General features: G+C 39.2%; 1 protein-coding gene across 4 annotated transcripts in view; it reads right to left on the minus strand.

Moving 5' to 3' along the window:
- The window catches only part of zmynd8 (zinc finger, MYND-type containing 8), a 35,336-nt gene extending 20,099 nt beyond the window's left edge, over positions 1-15,237 (minus strand). For 2 of the 4 annotated variants that reach the window (XM_047347534.1, XM_047347530.1), the window contains exons 1-3: positions 15,099-15,237; positions 2,036-2,106; positions 223-368 (exon numbers count right to left, since the gene is read on the minus strand). In XM_047347534.1, the coding sequence (XP_047203490.1) occupies positions 223-368; positions 2,036-2,106; positions 15,099-15,112 (231 nt within the window). In that variant the 5' untranslated portion in view covers positions 15,113-15,237. Of the gene's footprint in view, positions 1-222; positions 369-2,035; positions 2,107-7,899; positions 7,919-8,164; positions 8,415-15,098 lie in introns of those variants that run through there. The other 2 variants (XM_047347531.1, XM_047347532.1) reach the window with 2 other exon arrangements.
- Positions 15,238-21,311: the final 6,074 nt, after the last annotated feature.

The following is a 21,311-nucleotide window of genomic DNA, read 5'->3' on the forward strand; positions in this document are numbered from 1 at the left end:
AGAAGCTAAATTCACAGAAAAGAAATCACCTCAGACTGAATATGGTTTACATGAATTTTAAACATAAATCTTGGAATCAGAGGTAATACTGAAATGGTTGGAGCCGTGTTAGCTGCAAGCTGGGTATTAATTGAACTTGATCATTTTTCTTAGCACAGGCTTAAGATCCAACATCTACATTTCAGTAGGTTTTTATTCCCATTTGGCAGGGGTAGATGATACCTGGTCTTTGCTGCTGCTAACAGCTCCTGGCCTTTTCTTCTTTTTCACTGGAAAGGGTGATGTTTCAGCTGGGGAGTGGCCATTTGATGAATGTGAAGGACTGGGAACCTTTCTCTTCTGAGCCATCCTCTCTGTTGATCCTGCATCTGAAACAACAGATAAATGCCAGAGTTTAAGTCATGGTCTTTTTAAAGCAACAATATAACAAGTGGTACACAGTTAACTAAGGTAGAAAATACAACAGAATATTAAAAACAATAATATTTGTTTAAGTAAAATGCACAAACAAACATATTTCACAAAAAATCTGTTTCTAACGCTGGGCTGCTTGAAGGCTTTGGGTTGTCTAATAGTCTCCTTTTAGTTTTCATAACATGTTTTCTGAGCATGCCATGTCTTGACTCAGGTCAAGCTAGTTTAACTCCTAAACTCAGACCCAAGGTACTGTAGCCTGCTATTGTAATATATCCAGAATGGGATTTGACGCAGTCTTGCCCAAATGATCAAGCTTGTCACAAAAAAAAAAGAACCTGTATAGCACTGAGTGGTCTGAGAAAACTGAGTTCCACATAATGGTAGGTAATGCAACCCCATATTAACACAGATACAAGTTTACCAACTGTAGGCTGGTACAAAGTTGCATGATTAGCAAAAAATATTCAAAGATTTAAAAATGATCAGACCACTGGACATCTTCAACGAGTTGCACGAGTTTAGTGCACAAATGAAGCACTATCATTATAAGGTTTACCCTACTGCGCGGTGTATCTTCCTGTTTCAACTTAACCAATCACACAGCAGCAACTCTTAATATTTTGGTATCTGGATATGATGAAGATGAAATGATATGATATGATGGGATGCTTAAGTTCAATCTCAGGGTGAAAAAAGGGGATTTTCTGCTGGGATTTTTACACACAATCATCTCTCTGGTGTACAGCAAAAACAAAAAAAAACCAGCGTCAGTTCTGAGGATGAAAATGCATCAGTGTCATAGTAAGAGGAGAATGGGTAGAGTGGTGTAGAAGGTGAGAAAGGCAAAAGTAGCTCAAATAACCATCTATTACATATCAAGACATGCAGACTACAAGTTTTAAATTGCACATGTCAAATCTTGAAGCCGATGGGCAACATCAAAAGAAAACCACACTCATGCCACTCATATCAGCTAGGAACAGAAAATGAGTCTACAATTCACACAGGCTCATCAGTATTGAAAGTAAGAGGCTGGAAAAACATGTCTCAATTTCAGCTGAAACATTCAGATGGTAGGGTCTGAATTTGTTGTTAACCTCATGAAAGCATGGATCCATCCTGCCTTTTTTCTTCAGTTTGCTGCTGGTGGTGTAATTGTTAGAGGAATATTTTCTTTTCACACTTTGGACATCTATTTAAACACAACAGCCTATCTGAGTATTGTTGCTGACCATGGCAATCTCTTTATGACCACAGAATACCCATCTTGTGATGGCCGCGTTCAGCAGAATAATGCACCATGCCACAAAGCTCAAATCATCTTAAACGGGTTAAATGAAACATGACAGTAGACCACCTTTGAGATGTGGTGGAACAACAGCTTTGCATCATGCATGAGCAACTGACAAACCTACAGCAACTTCTTTTATTTGTCACTATCTTTTTGTTGAAACTATGCCACAGAAATTTAAAGCAGTTTAGAATGTGAAAGATTGTTCACTTGTAAGGTGTACCTAATAAAGTGGCTTTGACCAGTGAGTGTATATTGTGGTGTAAATGTGTTTGGTGTATTACCTACTGAGTTTGGCAATTCACTTAAAAACAACACTGCACTTACCTTTTGATCTTGTAGAGATCTCCATTTCTGCAGCTTCAGTCTGTTTTTCTGTTCCTTCTTCCTCTATAACACTGACATACAAAGAGCACCTTTAGTATATGCATAAGTTTGATCCCATCTGTTCTTTATTCTGTTATTATTAATTGATTAAAATGATATTGAAGAGCACAGTATTCCTAGTACATCAATGAAAACGTAAGACTTGATTACAAGTAAATCATGTTCAGCAGATTTTAAAAGGATGTGTAAAATGCAGCAAATCAAAAATATAATATATAATGTAGTTGGTTACACTTTTTAGCTATAGAACTGGTACTTAAATTGTTTTTATCCTTCAATATTTTCATCCATGCCTTTAAACTAACATTCTTTAGCTATGTGTTTTCTACATATTTCCTTTTCTCAGTTCATATCATGTCCCCCATCAAATATGTAAGAAAACAAAAAGAGGAAGAAGCACAAATTATAATCCGGAAATGCTCACAAAAGCAGCAAAATGTCATATGCTAACCTTATTACAGCATATGAACTCTTTTCCTAAAATGACTATTAAAAACACTTTGGGTGAACAAAGACATTCATAAAAACAAGAGACTTATTGTGTGGTGACTTTTTTATTTCATTACATTTACAGTTTATCAAATAGCGATGAAATTATTATTAGACTGTAGATGCTAACTGTAATATCAAAACTCAGTTAAAACAGAGATATATTAACCACCAAAGTGTTAAATGTTGCTGGAATTTGGACCTAGTACCTGCACAAAGAATGCTTTTTAAAGATGTTTTGATTACATAACATGGAAATGAAAACAACATGAATAGTCCTCATCCTTTAGCTGCTTATCAGCTAATGCTAAGTAAGATAACTTTCAGATGGACGCTTGCAATCTTAAAAATGATTTGGTTTCTCTGTTTAACTTGATTCTTTCTCAGATTTCTTGGACAAGGTGCATTTTCCCATGTGTCTGCTTATGCCTAGCAGGACTGCTAAAATAATATAAAATGCTTTGCCTCAAGCAGTTCAACAACTTTGTTGAAAGCATCAATACATTAAATAAACTGAGACACAACGTCCTGCAAATTTTCACAGTTATAGCCTTCAATATACAGGGGTTGGACAATGAAACTGAAACACCTGGTTTTAGACCACAATAATTTATTAGTATGGTGTAGGGCCTCCTTTTGCGGCCAATACAGCGTCAATTCGTCTTGGGAATGACATATACAAGTCCTGCACAGTGGTCAGAGGGATTTTAAGCCATTCTTCTTGCAGGATAGTGGCCAGGTCACTACGTGATACTGGTGGAGGAAAACGTTTCCTGACTCGCTCCTCCAAAACACCCCAAAGTGGCTCAATAATATTTAGATCTGGTGACTGTGCAGGCCATGGGAGATGTTCAACTTCACTTTCATGTTCATCAAACCAATCTTTCACCAGTCTTGCTGTGTGTATTGGTGCATTGTCATCCTGATACACGGCACCGCCTTCAGGATACAATGTTTGAACCATTGGATGCACATGGTCCTGAAGAATGGTTCAATAGTCCTTGGCAGTGACGCGCCCATCTAGCACAAGTATTGGGCCAAGGGAATGCCATGATATGGCAGCCCAAACCATCACTGATCCACCCCCATGCTTCACTCTGGGCATGCAACAGTCTGGGTGGTACGCTTCTTTGGGGCTTCTCCACACCGTAACTCTCCCGGATGTGGGGAAAACAGTAAAGGTGGACTCATCAGAGAACAATACATGTTTCACATTGTCCACAGCCCAAGATTTGCGCTCCTTGCACTATTGAAACCAACGTTTGGCATTGGCATGAGTGACCAAAGGTTTGGCTATAGCAGCCCGGCCGTGTATACTGTCCCTGTGGAGCTCCCAACGGACGGTTCTGGTGGAAACAGGAGAGTTAAGGTGCACATTTAATTCTGCCGTGATTTGGGCAGCCATGGTTTTATGTTTTTTGGATACAATCCGGGTTAGCACCCGAACATCCCTTTCAGACAGCTTCCTCTTGCATCCACAGTTAATCCTGTTGGATGTGGTTCGTCCTTCTTGGTGGTATGCTGACATTACCCTGGATACCGTGGCTCTTGATACATCACAAAGACTTGCTGTCTTGGTCACAGATGCGCCAGCAAGACGTGCACCAACAATTTGTCCTCTTTTGAACTCTGGTATGTCACCCATAATGTTGTGTGCATTTCAATATTTAGAGCAAAACTGTGCTCTTACCCTGCTAATTGAACCTTCACACTCTGCTCTTACTGGTGCAATGTGCAATCAATGAAGACTGGCTACCAGTCTGTTCCAATTTAGCCATGAAACCTCCCACACTAAAATGACACGTGTTTCAGTTACATTGTCCAACCCCGGTAGGTAGGTAGTAAGTGATTTTGAACGTGGCATGGTTGTTGGTTGTTGGATTTGGATATACATATATATATATATATATATATATATATATATATATATATATATATATATATATATATATATATATATACACAGCTCAAAAATATAAAGGGAACACTTAAACAACACAATATAACTCCAAGTAAATCAAACTTCTGTGAAATCAAACTGTCCACTTAGGAAGCAACACTGATTGACAATCAATTTCACATGCTGTTGTGTAAATGGAAAAGACAACAGGGTGAAATCTTTGGAGATTAGCAAGACACAGTCAATAAAGGAGTGGTTCTACAGGTGGGGACCACAGACCATTTCTCAGTATCTATGCTTTCTGGCTGATGTTTTGGTCACTTTTGAATGTTGGTGGTGCTTTCACACTCGTGGTAACATGAGACGCACATCAATGCGAGCTGTGGCAAGAAGGTTTGCTGTGTCTGTCAGCGTAGTGTCCAGAGCCTGGAGGCGCTACCAGGAGACAGGCCAGTACACCAGGAGATGTGGAGGAGGCCGTCGGAGGGCAACAACCCAGCAGCAGGTCCGCTACCTCCGCCTTTGTCTAAGGAGGAACAGGAGGAGCACTGCCAGAGCCCTGGAAAATGACCTCCAGCAGGCCACAAATGTGCATGTGTCTGAAAAAACGGTTAGAAACCGACTCCACTGGCGCCCTGTACTCTTCACAGATGAAAGCAGGTTCACACTGAGCACATGTGACAGAGTCTGGAGACACCATGGAGAGAGATCTGCTGCCTGCAACATCCTTCAGCATGACCGGTTTGGCAGTGGGCCAGTAATGGTGTGGGGTGGCATTTCTTTGGAGGGCCACGCAGCCCACCATGTGCTCGCCATAGGTAGCCTGACTGCCATTAGGTACCGAGATGAGATCCTCAGACCCTTTGTGAGACCATATGCTGGTACGGTTGGCCCTGGTTTCCTCCTAATGCAGGACAATCCTAAACCTCATGTGGCTGGAGTGTGTCAGCAGTTCCTGCAAGATGAAGACATTGAAGCTATGGACTGGCCCGCCTGTTCCCCAGACCTGAATCCGGGTGGGAGGTCACACAGGTACGTGGAGGCCACACACAATACTGAGCCTCATTTTGACTTGTTTTAAAGACATTACATCAAAGTTGGATCAGCCTGTAGTGTGTTTTTCCACTTTAATTTTGTGTGTGACTCCAAATCCAGGCCTCCATTGGTTAATAAATTTGATTTCCATTGATGATTTTTGTGCGATTTTGTTGTCAGCACATTCAACTTTGTACAGATCAAAGTATTCAACAAGAATATTTCATTCATTCGGATCTAGGATGTATTATTTGAGTGTTCCCTTTATTTTTTTGAGCAGTGTATATACACACACTCACCAGCCAGTTTATTAGGTACACCTTTCTAGTACCGGGTTTGTGCCCCTTTTGCCTTCAGAACTGCCTTAATCTTCATGGCATAGATTTAACAAGGCACTGGAAACATTCCTCAGAGAGTTTGATCCATAATGACATGATAGCATCACACAGATGCTGCAGATTTGTCGGCTGCACATCCATGATGCCAATCTCCTGTTCCACCACATCCCAAAGGTGCTCTATTGGATTGAGATCTGGTGACTATGGAGGCCATTTGAGTACAGTGAACTCATTGTCAGTCATGTTCAAGAAACAAGTCTGAGATGATTCGTGCTTTATGACATGGCGCGTTATCCTGCTGGAAGTAACCATCAGTAGATGGGTACACTGTGGTCATAAAGGGATGGATATGGTACTAAGGGGCCCAAAGTGTGCCAAGAAAATATCCCCTACACCATCATACCTCCACCACCAGCCTGAACCATGGATACAAGGCAGGATGGATCCATGCCCTCATGCTGTTGACGCCAAATTCTGACTCTACCATCCAAATGTCGCAGCAGAAATCAAGACTCATCAGACCAGGCAACGTTTTTCCAATCTTCTATTGTCCAATTTTGGTGATCCTGTGCGAATTGTAGCCTCAGTTTCCTGAACTTGACAGGAGTGGCACCAGGTGTGGTCTTCTGCTGCTGTAACCCATCTGCCTCAAGGTTCGACGTGTTGTGCGTTCAGAGATGCTCTTCTGCATGCCTTGGTTGTGATGAGTGGTTATTTGAGTTATTGTTGCCTTTCTGTCAGCTCAAATCAGTCTGGCCATTCTCCTCTGGCATCAACAAGGCATTTGCGACCACAGAACTGCCGCTCACTGGATATTTTCTCTTTTTCTGACCATTCTCTGTAAACTCTAGAGATGGTAATGCGTGAAAATCCCAGTATATCGGCAGTTTCTGAAATACTCAGACCAGTCCGTCAGGCACCAACAACCATGGCATGTTCAAAGTCACTTAAATCACCTTTCTTCCCCATTCTGATGCTCGGTTTGAACTGCAGCAGATCGTCTTTACCATGTCTACATGCCTAAATGTATTGAGTTGCTGCCATGTAATTAGCTAATAAGAAATTTGCATTAACGAGCAGTTGGACAGGTGTACCTAATAAAGTGGCTGGTGAGTATATATATATTTATTTATTTATATAAATTAAAACAATGTTCAATCAAGAATTAATATTGTGAACAACATAAAACAGTCAGCAGCACTGTTTGCAGATGACAAACATATCTGCTGCAAATTATCAAACTATTATTCTAAAAGAAAGTGATCTGACACAATACCACATGAAAAAACTGAGAGGAAGTATTGTGCAGATTGCCTCATGAATGACTCAGAATATTTGTTTTACTTCTCACGATGGATTGTGAATTCTAATTTCCCCTCGGGGATCAATAAAGTATCTTTGAATTGAATTGAATTGAATATCACACAAAAACATACAAACGCTTTGGGTTAAATTTACATCAGCAAACATTAAGCAGTGATTGATGAACAGTGTGGTATTGTACAGTTACATAAAAGGCACCTCTTTCCAATCACCTACCTGACATTTATCATTAAGCATAGAAAAAATAACAGTCTGACATCCACCAATTTATAAAAACGCAAATGAAAGCACAATAACAGATAATACAAAACAAAAAAAACTACATAATTACAATGACTCTTCTACTAGTGAAAACCCCTGAAATCAAAGCCCTGAGATGCTGTCAACCTCATTTATCCAATATTTGCCCAACAGGTTTTTTCCTAATATCAGTCATGCATGTTTCAGCTTGATTTCAAGCCTATTGTTGATTCTACCAAGCATATTCTGAAACAAATGCAATGTACAAGCTGTTCAGAAGGTTTGGCTTTTAATCATTCGGTTATTATCCACAGCAGAGAAACACTCCTAATGTACTTCTTTCTTCCAGTTCAAACAAAAGAACTACATTTTGATAGTGACCCTCTTGGACCTCCTCTGCCACTTCAAACTGATGGCATAAAAGTCAGAGACAGCGCATAAACAAACACGTCATAGTGCGTGGAACTGCCTTTACTGACCTCCATATTTAACCTGTCTGGACAGGCTCATGCAGTTTACAACAACAATACCCTGTGCAAGCCAAGAAAAATAAAAACAACACACAATAGGACAGAGAGAGAGAGGGAGAGAGAGACGGGAAGGCAGTCAATCAGTGCTGCGCATTGTGACAAAATATTTCAAACATTCAAGAGGATCTAATGCAGCCAACTTATTGATACATCCCTGTCCACACCCACCTCTTCCATAACAATCATGCCTCAGTGAAGAAAATGATCAGCATACCTTTATTCCTCTCTCACTCGTAGAATCTTCAGCCTATTCTTTTATCGTTATCAATAATTGAGATTGCCGGGGGATGAGGGGAAAAAGATGGGTCCAGGTTTCCCAGAAGGCCTTCTCTCCCTGCTGTTCTCTCCTGCAATTGTCAATCTTTAACCTCAGCTGCAAGCTGCCGATTGGCTCGGGTACCAGACGGAGGTACCTGATTGGGTGCTGGGCTCAGTTTGCAACACAGGCTCTCTGCTCCCCGCTTTCCTCAACCATAGTGCTGCAATGCAGAGAGTACTGATCCTTACTATGGCTACAAAAATTTCCCCTTGAAACCTCCTATAGACATCCACTGGCTATAAGCCTTTTTTAATAGATGTGTTAGTTTTAGTGCTAAAGGCTTGACAGAGACAAGATTAGATCTCCCACCCCACAGCACTCTCAATCAGTGTATGTGTGTGGCATCCATTTTGAAAAAAACAGTCTCTCACTCTCTCTCTCCCTCTGTCTCTCTCTCACCACTGCACACAGAGCACCATGCAAATCGGCTGTTAAGGACCACATGCGGTTTATTCTGTGCCTCAGCATGTGGACATGCAACAGTGGCCCAAAAACTGGCCTGGAAATGTCACAGGGCCAGACAGCCGAAACAGTTGGAAGGCATAACAGCAATCTCTACATGCTTAAATACTACTTCTATACCATTCTATAAAACCCATGTCTATTCAAGCCATATCTATTCAATGCCTAGAAATCCGAGAAGGACATCAGCTGGCTGAGAACAAAGATAGCTTGTTTTGCATTATATTCCATTACAAATGTATTTAGAAGCATTAATGTCAATACTGCATGCATGATAAAAACTGGTAAACATTGTTGGGCCCAGCCATGGGAGGAAAAAACGAAATTAACTACATAAAAAGAACAAAATTGATTGATAAAAACTTTGAATCCCAAAATATGCAGTTTTAACCCATTTTTATGCACAGAGTCACATCTGGAATCCCCACAGCCTTTAAACCCTTTACCAGTTAATAAGCTGGGGAGAAGAGGTGGAAGCTGCTTGCCATTTAAAATTAGCATGGTTTCTGATTTATCTGCATTTAAAACCAGCTTAAGCCTAATCAGACGTGCCTGAAAAGTATCAGATGCAGACTGCAGAAGATTAAGTGATTGAGAGACAATAGGAGATGAGCAATAAATAACTGTATCATCGCCATAAAGACACAGCATCAGGCAAGTTATCACACATGTTGTTCACATAAATTGTAAACAGCAATGGCACTAGTATGGAACCTTTAGGCACTCCCTCTATGACAGGAAAGAAAGAAGAAGAGGACCCAGCAGCTTGGACACACTGTGTTCTACATAATAAGTAGTTTGAAAACTGGCTTATAGCCTGGTCAGATAACATAATCTTGTGGGGTCTATTCATCAGAATGACATAATCAACATTGTCAAACGCCTTTGATAAATCCATGAAAAGAGCTGCACAATATTTTCGGCCATCTATCGCATCAGTGATGTTGTTTACCACTTTAAGAGCAGCAGTTATTGTACTGTACTTTTTTATTAAACCCTAAATGGTGCTGTGAAAGCAGACCATTTATTAGTTGATCTCCAACCAATTTTTCAAGATCTTTGGAAAGTACATGCAATTTAGAGGTCAGCCTATAGTTGTTGACTATATACAGATTACCACCTTTCAACAGAGGAAAAACATTGGCAGATTTCCATATACAGGGAATCTTATTTTCAGAAAAGCTAGGTTGAATATGTAACATAAAAGGTTCTGCTATATAATCTGCAGCAGATCTTAGAAAGAAAGGCTTAGGATTGTCAGGTTCAGCAGATTTATAAGGATGTAACCACTGTAAGTTCCTATTAACCTCTGGTAAATCAAAAGGAGACAGTCTGAATCTTGAAGCCAAATCATTAAAGTCCAGTCCTTAGACCAGACATCATCTTGATCTTTTAAAAGACTAGACAGCTCAGCAGTGAACCAAGGGTAATTTCTACCCTACACTCGAAATTTATGGAGGGGGTGTGTTTGTTAACCAAAAAATTCTAATCATCATAAAAGTATTTCCAAGCCAATTCTACTTTAAAGAGCGATATCTTGTTCACAGAAATGTTTCACATATCGTTTCAGAATTAATCAAGGCCTTGGTTTTGGCAGTTTAGCTTGTCTGACAATGGCTATCGCACAATGATTGCTTACTTGTTAAGAACAAGTCAAGAAGAAAGGATTTCTCTGGGAATTTAAGATTTGGGCATGCCTCATTAACCATTTGTATTAACTTAAAATTAGATCCAACCGATTTAAAACAAGCAGATACAGGGGATAGCCAATTCAAATCAGATGTGAGAAGAATCTCATTAAAATTTAAATTTAAAAGCTGGGTATTCAAAGTTAACAGGGTTTCACTATTAGCTATATAGCTTACCCACAACAGTGATAAAATGACCCAAAAAAAGCTCAAACTTCAAAACAAGAAATTCAAACTGTCTGGTTAGGGAAAGACATCACTGGACCATAACATGAAATTTCTGTTTGACATATATCACAATGCTACCACCTTTTGTAGGACAGTCACATCTAAATACACTATAACCTTTGATGGCAATCTCTCTTCCTGTAATGGATTTCTTTAGCCAAATTTCCAACAAAACCAAAACAACAGCTTCGGATGTATTAGCCCAAATTTTCATATGGGAATTAAACTCCTGACATTAAGATTTATAACTCCAAGCCCTGATCTAGATTTAAAGTCACTTGGAGTACTGAGAGTCAGTACTAGGGCCAGGGTTAGGTTCAATATTATGTTGGAAAATATTCATGATATGCTGATAGGATTTGTATTGCTATGCTAAAGTTATATGTGAAATAAAGTGTATTGTGTGTGAGAGTTTGATTTAGATATATTCTGCCTTACAACAGTGAGATATTTCTGTATAGATATCTTCTGCCCAATGACAACAAGATATTTCAGTATGTAAGACTTACTTTTGCCCAGTGATAACAAGATATTTTTATTCGCAAGACTTCTGCCCAATGATAACAGGTATTTTTGTATTTCTACATATATAATTAAAGGTCAAAAGTAGAAAAACAGGAAGTGTTGAAAAGTCAGCTGAATGGGTGTCAGACAGCCAGATATGAAATCAGACAGTCGATTAAATGTATGTTTTTTCATGTACAAGTGCACGCCTTGCTTTTGAATAAAAACGACTGTTCTTGGGGAAGTTTTCAGAAGTTTCGGAAGTTTCAGAAGGATTCGGACGAGCTTCTCCTTGACCAGGCATCTAAAGACTGCGCAGTCTCCGTGTTTCTTTTATTACTTTGTTTTTATTAGTAACAGTATAGGATGTCTTAGCTTTACCTAACAAACGAGCATGCAGGAGTTTAGAGTTAACTCCAACAATTAACAGACAATAATAGCAAGAGAGAAATTATACTTTTATTTCTTACTCAATGTGTAGAAACAGATTGGGTAAAACTATGCCTAAACTGTAGTATACTATGGCTTAAGGGATAAGAATAAAATGAGAGAAACCTGTCATAAACACTGAACAATGAAAGAAAATGGGAGGAAATAACATCAGTAATATACACAGACCATGTAGGACAGGACTCGACTGAGAAGATGACCCAGCTTGTGCCTTTTCTAGGGTACAAATAATGTTAAGTAACTGTAAAAACTCCTCCAGCTCATAAGAATACCAACTGTAATTGACCACATTCAAACTGAAGATGGTAAACTGAGAAAAAAACGATAGTCAAGTCAAGTTTATTTATATAGCGCTTTTCAGCAACAAGGCGCTCAAGGCCTGATAGGAGAGCAATTACCGCAGTTGTCAAAATGAAAACAGCAGCTTCCAGCTACAGTCTAGTGGGAGCTAGCTACTCAAAGGCTATTCTTTTATGTTATTAGCCTAGTTAAAAAGTTTGTTGACTGAAGTATTTTAAATGGATGCTGAAGTATTTTGTTAATGAATTCTTGTATTTGGAGGGAAGTTGTTCGTTTACTCTGTATATGTGTGCAGGACTTGCTGTTTGAGAATGCCAGAATGCAAATTCCCTCCATCTACTGTTTTATAGAACCACACTTCACCAGGAAGGTATTCAAAAACAATAACTAACAGGGACTGGGAGCGGTTTTGCTATTAATTCCTGGTGATCAGGTGGTGCCCCGACTTGGTAACATGATTAAAATCACTAACTTTATTACTTCCTTTAGGCACTTATTAATAGTTATTCTTAGTCAAATCAAACATCATCTACAAAAAACTCAATATTATTTATTATTGCAATGTTTTTGTCAGGATTTTAGAACTCTAATGTACAAAAAGATAAGTACACAGTTTCACACCTGGATTTCTCATTTGAAAGTCTAATCTCTTCTCTAAAAACTTGATGTAGAGTTTATCTTTGGCCATTATGTCCTTCCATTCAGTGTAATCCACGTTTCCAAGATCAGATTGCTCGTGTAACAGGTCCAAGAGGGGACACAAGACAACTCTCTCCACTTCATTCTGGGGTATCCCACGGCCTCCCAGATCATAAGGAATATGATAAGACAAATAAGGACAACCTGGGTCTGCCCCAGGTTTTCGAAGCAACACCTGAATTACTGGAGCTATGCAACTCTCACTCAATCCCACCATCAGTTTTGGTTCTGGTCAAGTGTCTCTTTCCAGAGGGACATGCCTTGAAAACTAACAAAGTGAGATTCCCAGGAGATATCCTAATCCTGATTAGCCAGAACCACTGCAACCAACTTCTTTCCATGTGGAGGAGCAGCGCCTTTACTACAAGTTTCCACAAGATGACAGAGCTCCCTGCCTTTTCTCTACAGATGAGCCTGGCCACCCTTATATGGGCAGGTATATTGAGAGCCAGTCTGTTATAGCACATAACAGACTAGAGGAATACCCACATTACTGTAGAGGAGGTCCATATCCATCTATCAAACTCCCGCCCCATCCTACCATAACTCATGAACAAGACACCAAAATACTTGAATTTGCTTACAAAGCCTTTTGCACACTAAAATGCATACAGAATAACAACATCCACAGATAGAAAAGATGTGACCCTTAAGTTCCCAAACCTGATGAGAGATATCAATCAACACCACAATGAGAGTTGGTGACAAGGGACAGCCCTGGTTGAGTCCAATCCGCACTGACAGCAATCTGACGTTTTTGCAGACAATGCAGACACAGTTCTTTCTTTGGTTATACAAGCACCAGATAACATTTAAATACATTTCTGGCACCCAATACTCCTCCATCACCCAAGAAAAAAGCCTGAGAAGACATGGTTCTATGTCTTTTCCAGATCCACGAAACACAGGTGGGCCGGGTAACCAAACTCCCATGACCCCCTGAACAATTACTCCATTGTTCCATGGCCAGAACAAATGTCCCTCTGCCGGTTTGACAGCCAGTTTAAGCCCATTTCCATGATGCTATAGGTGTCATGGTCTAATTAATTTGGGGATATCAGTTTTAAGGCTTTTTTTTAGCATTTTCATTTTATTTATTTGTCCTTTATTCAGGTAAAATAATTTTCAAGAGCAATCATACATTTGAAATTTTTAATGAAGAACAAGGCATAGCGGCTATATTATGCATTTTCACCAAGTAACTGGTAGTAAATCTTGGAATATTTGTGTTAAAAAGATACCATTGTTGTACATAAAAGGAACTTATATTTACAAGGGATTCTATAGGGGATTTATATATTCAGGTATCAGACTAACTAGGCTGCATGTGCATGTATATTGAAGAGTTAGCCACACCAGTCCTGGAATGAAGGGATTAAACACATTCCTAGACACCATCATTATATTCAGCGAAGCAGCCACACTGCAATCCCCCCGGTATATATTCAAATGATAGCAGTAAATCACTTTAAATAAATATATTATCATCATAATATATTACAATTCCCATTTAACACTTCTAACAATAAACTATTAGAATAAGTAATCAAATATAACATTTTAGATTGTGTATTTGGATAAGCGACATCAGTATATATTGACATATATAGGGACAGTCAAACCAGATCAACTTCTATACAGATTCTCAACCCTCTCAGAGAGAAATTTCTGTGCAAAGCTTTTACAGATGAAGTCCTTCCCACCTTATTTCCCTCTCCCTTACATACAAATCACCAGTGTGTTTGAAGCAGAGGGACAGAAAGGGGAAGCTTTTTAAAATGGCTGACACTAACGCTGGGGGTTGGGTTAGGGGGTAGTGCAGGTCAATAGGCTCCACCAATTCCTACAATCTTGTAAAATTAAGGTGCTGGGACATTACTTACTCCACAAATAATTGGTATCTTAAAAACAACTAACAGAAAGATAAATTGATTAGAATATTCCATATGTTTTTTTTTTTATTTCCCAATAAAATGCCATAAATTTGAAGTAAACAAGGTGTTTGATAAAAAGTGAAAAAATAAGCCCATCATGCAGTCATAATCTGTTCTTCAAGGCGTTGTTAGTCTGCCAAAGCAACCCTGCTGTCTTGATCTCATACTAATTTAAGGCCAAAACTAAACTTGCTGTGCTGTCAGTTTCCCATCATTTTATTCCTCTGGGAACATCCCTCTGCATTGCTGCACGTATCTTCCACCCTGCTTGCTTCACTCAGAGGGTATGCCATTTTGACAACATAGGCCAGACACAGCTGTAATGCAGTTTTGTCCTCAACATAACTGAAAAAGAGGCTTTTGCCATCAGTATGTAACAACTGCATTACTGATCTCATTATATCCTCACTCCAAGCTGCACCCATATGCTTTAGGGTAACAGATATTTTTCCCTCACCCTATCTGTCAAACAAACCTGTAATATTAGACAGGCACTGATCCAACACTGTGACTGGTGATCTTTCACCAAAGTATTACATGTGAAAAAACAAAAGTAGGGCTTACCTCAGTGGCTGCATGGCTAAAAACTCTGTATTATTTGTCAGTGTTTATTAAAACATGGAGGACAGCCCTGTCAGCCCTCACCCAGCTTAGAGCACAGCCACGACTCTCCAAACTGACTCCACTGTTTTGATAAAACCCATGCTGAGAATGGCCAGGCATGCAGAGCAAATGTAACGCGGCTGCTGATTGGCTAGTGCATTTCCGGGTTGGTTTTCTTTTGTTTAGTACATGTGAGGTGAAACACAGCAAGACAACCCAGGTCCAAATCATCCTTATCACCTACCGTATGTACAGAATAGGCCAAAGAGCCAGCCTTTGTTTTAACTGTGAAGAGACGTTATGTTGGGAACAAGCCCATATTTCATTTGAAGGGACTTGACCCACAGGTTTCTTCCTGAAAATTAAACTTTAATGGTACCAATAAAGGCCAGGTACTCATTCAATTGGTCATTATTTAACTTACCAGAGTTTCAAAACGTTGCCACACTAGAGAAGAAACAGGCTGAATTACAGTCATATGATTCACCTAACATTGACCTTTGAATTGGTGTTACTGCATGTTCACTTTGTGGCTTTATGGAGTTCCCCCAAAATGGGCAATAACATCTACTGCAAGATTCCTAAAACCCTGACAAGAAAATATATTTCCCATTATTTATTAGTTTAATTTCCATCCATCCATCCTCCATCTATTGTCTATATTCACTTATACTTGCAGGGTCTCAAGGGGGCTGGCACCGTGTCCCAGGTGTAACCAGATGACCCGTTAATCTAGAGACCAGCAGAGATGGAGGCCATTGAGAAGAAGGAGGAGGCTTTCAGGTCTTCGCTGTCCCAGGGAACACATATAGCATGTTCAGAAGGACTGCAGCTTCTGTGGTTGTGGAAGAACAATTTAAGCACGAGCATGGAGAGGTTATGTAAAAGAACATTTGGTTAGCCTCAAGGATGTTCTGGTAATCTGTTAGATTACCTGGAAAGAGAAAGTAGAGTCTGACCCTATGCTTGGTTTAGATTGAGAACTGCTGACCCAGACAATGGTAATTGTTGAATGGTGTAAGGAGCAATTGGAGGATCTCCTTAATCCATTCACCTTGTACACTTTTGTGGAGGCAGAATCCGAAGAGAAAACCACGTTCATTAATATGGCAGAGGTCTCCAATGTAGTAGGAAAGCCCAAGACCACAGAGCAAAAGCAGTGGGTGGTTTACACCCTGGACGTTGTGGGGCTTTTGTGATTGACAACCTCTTCAATGTTGCAAGGAGAACCAGGACAAGGCATATGGAGTGGCAGACCAGTGGCAGACTAATGTCTTAATTTTTAAACAGAGGAAATAAAAAAGTGATTCTACTAAAGTAAGGACAATTTTTGGCCTTACTCAAAGTTTATCTTAGGATTCTGAAAAGGAAACTCAGACTGATCAATTCTCATTTTCAAGAAGAGGAGGTGGTTCTACTCTTACAAAGTTGCAGAGGAGGTCATGTAAGATTCATTGTCTAGTCCATGTCTTTTAGCAACATTATAATATGGGCTGTTTTACAGCATTTGGCACTAACAGTTTATATCATTAAAGCAAGGATGAATAGAGAAATATACCAGGACACTGAAACAAGTGCGGATTTCCAAGGAAAACAATAGTCACCATGCATGAGATATCTTGAAGTTGTCATTACCACAAAAAGATTTTCCACAAAGTTTTCAATATAATGATGTGTTTTCAATCCTCATTCCCTGTGTGATTTCTGTTCTCATCCATAACTTCATTTTTGGACTAATTTGCCTTCGTTTATTTGGACGTGTGGATTATTTAGGTGGTCGCTGACATCTGAATTTTAGGTCAATGGCCCCAATATAAATATTTAAACTAAGGAAAATAAAACCCTGTGTTCAACACTCATTTTGCCTGGGGTAAATGCTGTGAATTACAAAGAAGAGGAAGCACCTTCCGGGTTATTTTTTGAAACTCTACAATCTCAGCATTAAAAACTGTCAAATTTCTTGTTTGTTCACTCAAAATCAGCCAATAAAGTTAATTTTGATTCTGAAAAGACAATTTGCTAGAGATTATTACTTGCAAAGAAACTGGGTGTTGAAAAACAAGTACCTCACTCAGCACACTGTGGGCTCATCTTTCTTCAGCAAAAGGAAAAACAGTACCTCTTGTGGGTAACCTTAATTGAAAGAGGAAAGAGACAACCTATTAAATCTGTGATTGTTTTCTAAGACTACAAATGAAAAACAAGCAGTACAGGATTCATATGTATACAAATTAGTTCAAAATGCAGTCATAAAATGTGGAATCTGTTCTCAGTTGTTTTGTGGGTTTAATACAAGATGCATTATTTGTGCAGTACATTTCCTAACCACTTAATTTCCTGGCTCATACATACACTCACTGGCCACTTTATTAGGTATGCTATACCTTTTAGCGACTCGGCCAGTCACAAGGCAGCTGCTTGTAATGTATTTAGGGACCTAGACATGGTGATGATGACGAAGTTCCAAATGAGCATCAGAATGGGGAAGAAATTAGATTTAAGAGACTTTGAAAGTGGCATGGTTGTTGGTTCCAGATGGGGTGGCATGAGTATTTAAGAAACTGCGGATCTACCCGGATTTTCACACAGATCCATCTATCGGGTTTACAGATGAGAATAGAAAGAAATATCCAATGAGTGGCAGTCATGTGGATAAAATGCCTTGTTTATGTCAGGGGTCAGAGGAGAATGGGCAGACTGGTTTGAGATGTTGAAAGGTAATGATAGCTTACCATTCACTACAAATTAATGTGCAGAATACCATCTCTGAATGGAAAACTAGGCAACTAAGGCTAAAATTCTTACTGGGCAGCCGAAAGTTGGACAACACCATATTAGAAAAACATCACCTGGTCCAATGAGTCTGGATTTCAGCTCCAACCTTCAGAAGGGTCAGAATTTTCCATAAGCAGCATGAAAAGCACGGCTCCATCCTGCCTTTTATCAACTCTTCAGACTACTGGTGGTGGTGTAATGGTGAGGCGGATGTTGTCTTGGCACACTTTGGGGCCCTTAGTACCTGAGCATTCCTTAAACTCCACAGCGTATCTGAACTTTGCTAATGACCATGTCCATCCCTTTATGACCATAGTGTACCCATATTGTGCCGGTCACTTCCAGCTGCACAATTCATTATGCCACAAAGCTCAGATTATCTCAAAATGATTTCTTGATCGTCACAATGAGTTCAAAACAGTGCAACAGAGTGCCTTTAGAATGCAATGAAACAAGAGAGTTGCATCAGCCAGCCAGCCATTGTCAATATGGACCCAAATCCCTAAGGAATGTTTCGAACACATTGCTAAACTTATATCATGTAAAATTAAGGCAGATTTGATGCCAAACAGAGTCAAACTCGCAATATTTTCAACACACAACTAACAGAAGAATGAATATATGACATCAAAAAACAACCAAAAAACAAGTATAAGATTTTTCTCAATTTCATGTAGTTAACCTTATGTTATAATGATACTTTTCCAAAGGGAAATGTTCTTATATCAAGTTAATACCTAGTTACTGCTTCACACTCATTTTGCCAGTGAGCAGATGAACGTGAACCTCCCAAGACACAATGATTAACAACCTCCCGAAAATGCTTTGTCTATATTTTGACGAGAAAAAAAGAGAACATTTTTACATTGTAGTTACATCCCAAAGACAGACCTACATTTGTAACACACTCATCATTTCCCCCAAGTAGCGTTTAATGTTCAGTGTGTGCCCTCAAATGAGTCTCACAGACTGTAATTTTAGACTGACTGGTAATGGGCCCAGCTCTCCTTAAGATGGCGCCCAAGCTGCAGTCTCACTGAAAGTTCCTTCATGTACGGGTAAAGTTTATCTGATTTAGTTTTAGTATTACTATTTTCCCCTCTTATTTACAAATTTTTGAAGTCTGTCTACCCTCAAAACAAAAATGTGTACGAGCCAGCCTTTGGCCAATACTAGGTTTGTGAATCAGAACAATCTTCTGAGAACTAAAAATTTTGTCAAGAATTATAGCAGTTTCACTAATTAGTCTGTTTTGTTTTCATAGCACATTTGCTTTTGATTTGAAGATTAACATTTTTTTTGACACACATAACCATGCATTTTACATATTGCAAAAATAGAATTCAATATGTGAAGAATTTACAAAAAAAACATTTATGAAATTTAATTTAAAGTATACAGACTAATATGTCGCTTTTGAGATTTACAGCATAAGTCAAAGTAAAGGAGTAAGGGGTGCTTAGTTTGGAGAAAAGCAGCAAGGCTTTTTGCTGCTGGCTGTTTGCAGGTAAACCAATCTGAATACATTAATGATTATGGGGCTATCTCCTGTCCTTTCAAATTGTTATCTCCTGTCCTTTCAAAGTGGAGAGGGGCTCCTACTTGCCCCTCCCAAAAGGATAAAGTGTCTCACATTTACTGACGGGGGATGGGGGGAGACAGGGGCCATAGGTTAGCATGTTTAGTGGGGGAAGGGGCACAAACAGACTCTATGGGACTCCACGGAATGTAACTGACCTTCTCTTTCCAGTCCAACCTACAAAGCACCTGCAAAGTTTAGAAGTTTCTATTTAGTGACTTTATTAACTTGTAAATCATCAAGTCCTTTTGTGAGCAATTGGGACATACCTGAATGATGTGAATGCATGTTTATAAGTTTTTGTTGTGAATTTTACTTCCTTTTACCGGTGATCAGCTAATTTCTGTATATTCACAATTTTACATATTTCACCTCAATTTTCATAGTGAAAGGGCAGACAGAATTTTCTTCTCACAGCAAGGAGCAGGGAAAGAACATTAATCTGTTAAACCCCCAGCCCCCACGCCCTTTAACCTAACACTTGTCCTGTTGCTCTCAAGCCAACCTCGGCCTTCACTCTCTCCACGCTTATAACAATTTGCTTGACAGATCACCACTGAGAAAGTTCCCTGTATCATCTGAGCCAACTCAAAGATGATGTTGTTTAATTTGCTGCAGGAGGAATATGTTTTCTGTGAAGCTGCATATAGTATTAATGTACATGAGTGATAGTCTATTTGCAACCTTAAAACTATCTGCCAAGGTAAAATTCTGTGAAGAGGTAAATTTAGTCTTCAGTTTAATGACATGAGGTAAAAGTCATAGTGGCTATTTTGTAGGTCTCTCATCAAACTGCATCAGTTTATTGTCATTACATTGTATGATACAAGCAGACGAAAACCAGACAACATGTCTCTGGTATCTAAAACAGCAAGAAAAATCATTAAATATACTTATAATTAAACCAGAAATTACAAAAAATCACACAAAATGGATAAAACATATAAAACAGTAACAATGTTTAGAGTCCTGTTCCTGCAGCACACACTAAATAGACCCCTCATTATCTTATGCAGGCCCCTATTTAGCTGCCATATTGCAATACTTCACTCACATGCAGTCTGTAGACACTCCCAGCACTGTAGAACATTGTGAGGAAGTCAATTTTGTGAGTTTAATGGCTTTTTTACTCTTACCCTGTTGTTAGCTTCATCTATCAACCACTCAGCAGACCAATTTGTGGAGTGCACGCCAAACAACTTCTCATAACTGAGCTGTGGGTCCCTGCAGCTCTTCAGTTACTATGGGGCTCCTGCAATGAACACTCTCCTTGCCCGGACACTCAGTTTAGGTGGACGGCCATGTCTTTGTAGGTTTGCAGATGTTTTTGCATTATAAACATCTACACAACTTTAAACCTGTCTAGTGTGTTTTTCAGTCTTCATGGTGTTGTTTCTTCACCAGTTTTTTCTTAACAAAACTCTGAGGCCTTCATAGAATTGATGTAGTTTTACTGAGATTAAATTACATAAAGACTTACCCCATTTACTTACAAGTTAACTTCTGACGGCAGTTGGTTGCACTAGATTTTATTCAGGTGTGTCAAAGCAAAGGGGATTTCAGACAAATACACATCACATTTTTCCTTTTTTTATTGTAAAACATTTTAAAAAACAGTCATTGCTTACTTTCCACTCTGCCACATAAAATCTCAAGAAAATACCAAGGATGCAATGTTTGTGTTACCATCCTAGAATAAGTTTCTAAAGCACATTAGAGCATTGATAAATGTTTAAATGGAAAAAATAAATACATGTGCTATCTAACTCATAGTGTATACCACAATAATGTAATACTAGGTAGGAAACACATTGAAATAA

Source organism: Girardinichthys multiradiatus, chromosome 20, assembly GCF_021462225.1.
Source record: "Girardinichthys multiradiatus isolate DD_20200921_A chromosome 20, DD_fGirMul_XY1, whole genome shotgun sequence".
NCBI classification, from domain to species: domain Eukaryota; kingdom Metazoa; phylum Chordata; class Actinopteri; order Cyprinodontiformes; family Goodeidae; genus Girardinichthys; species Girardinichthys multiradiatus.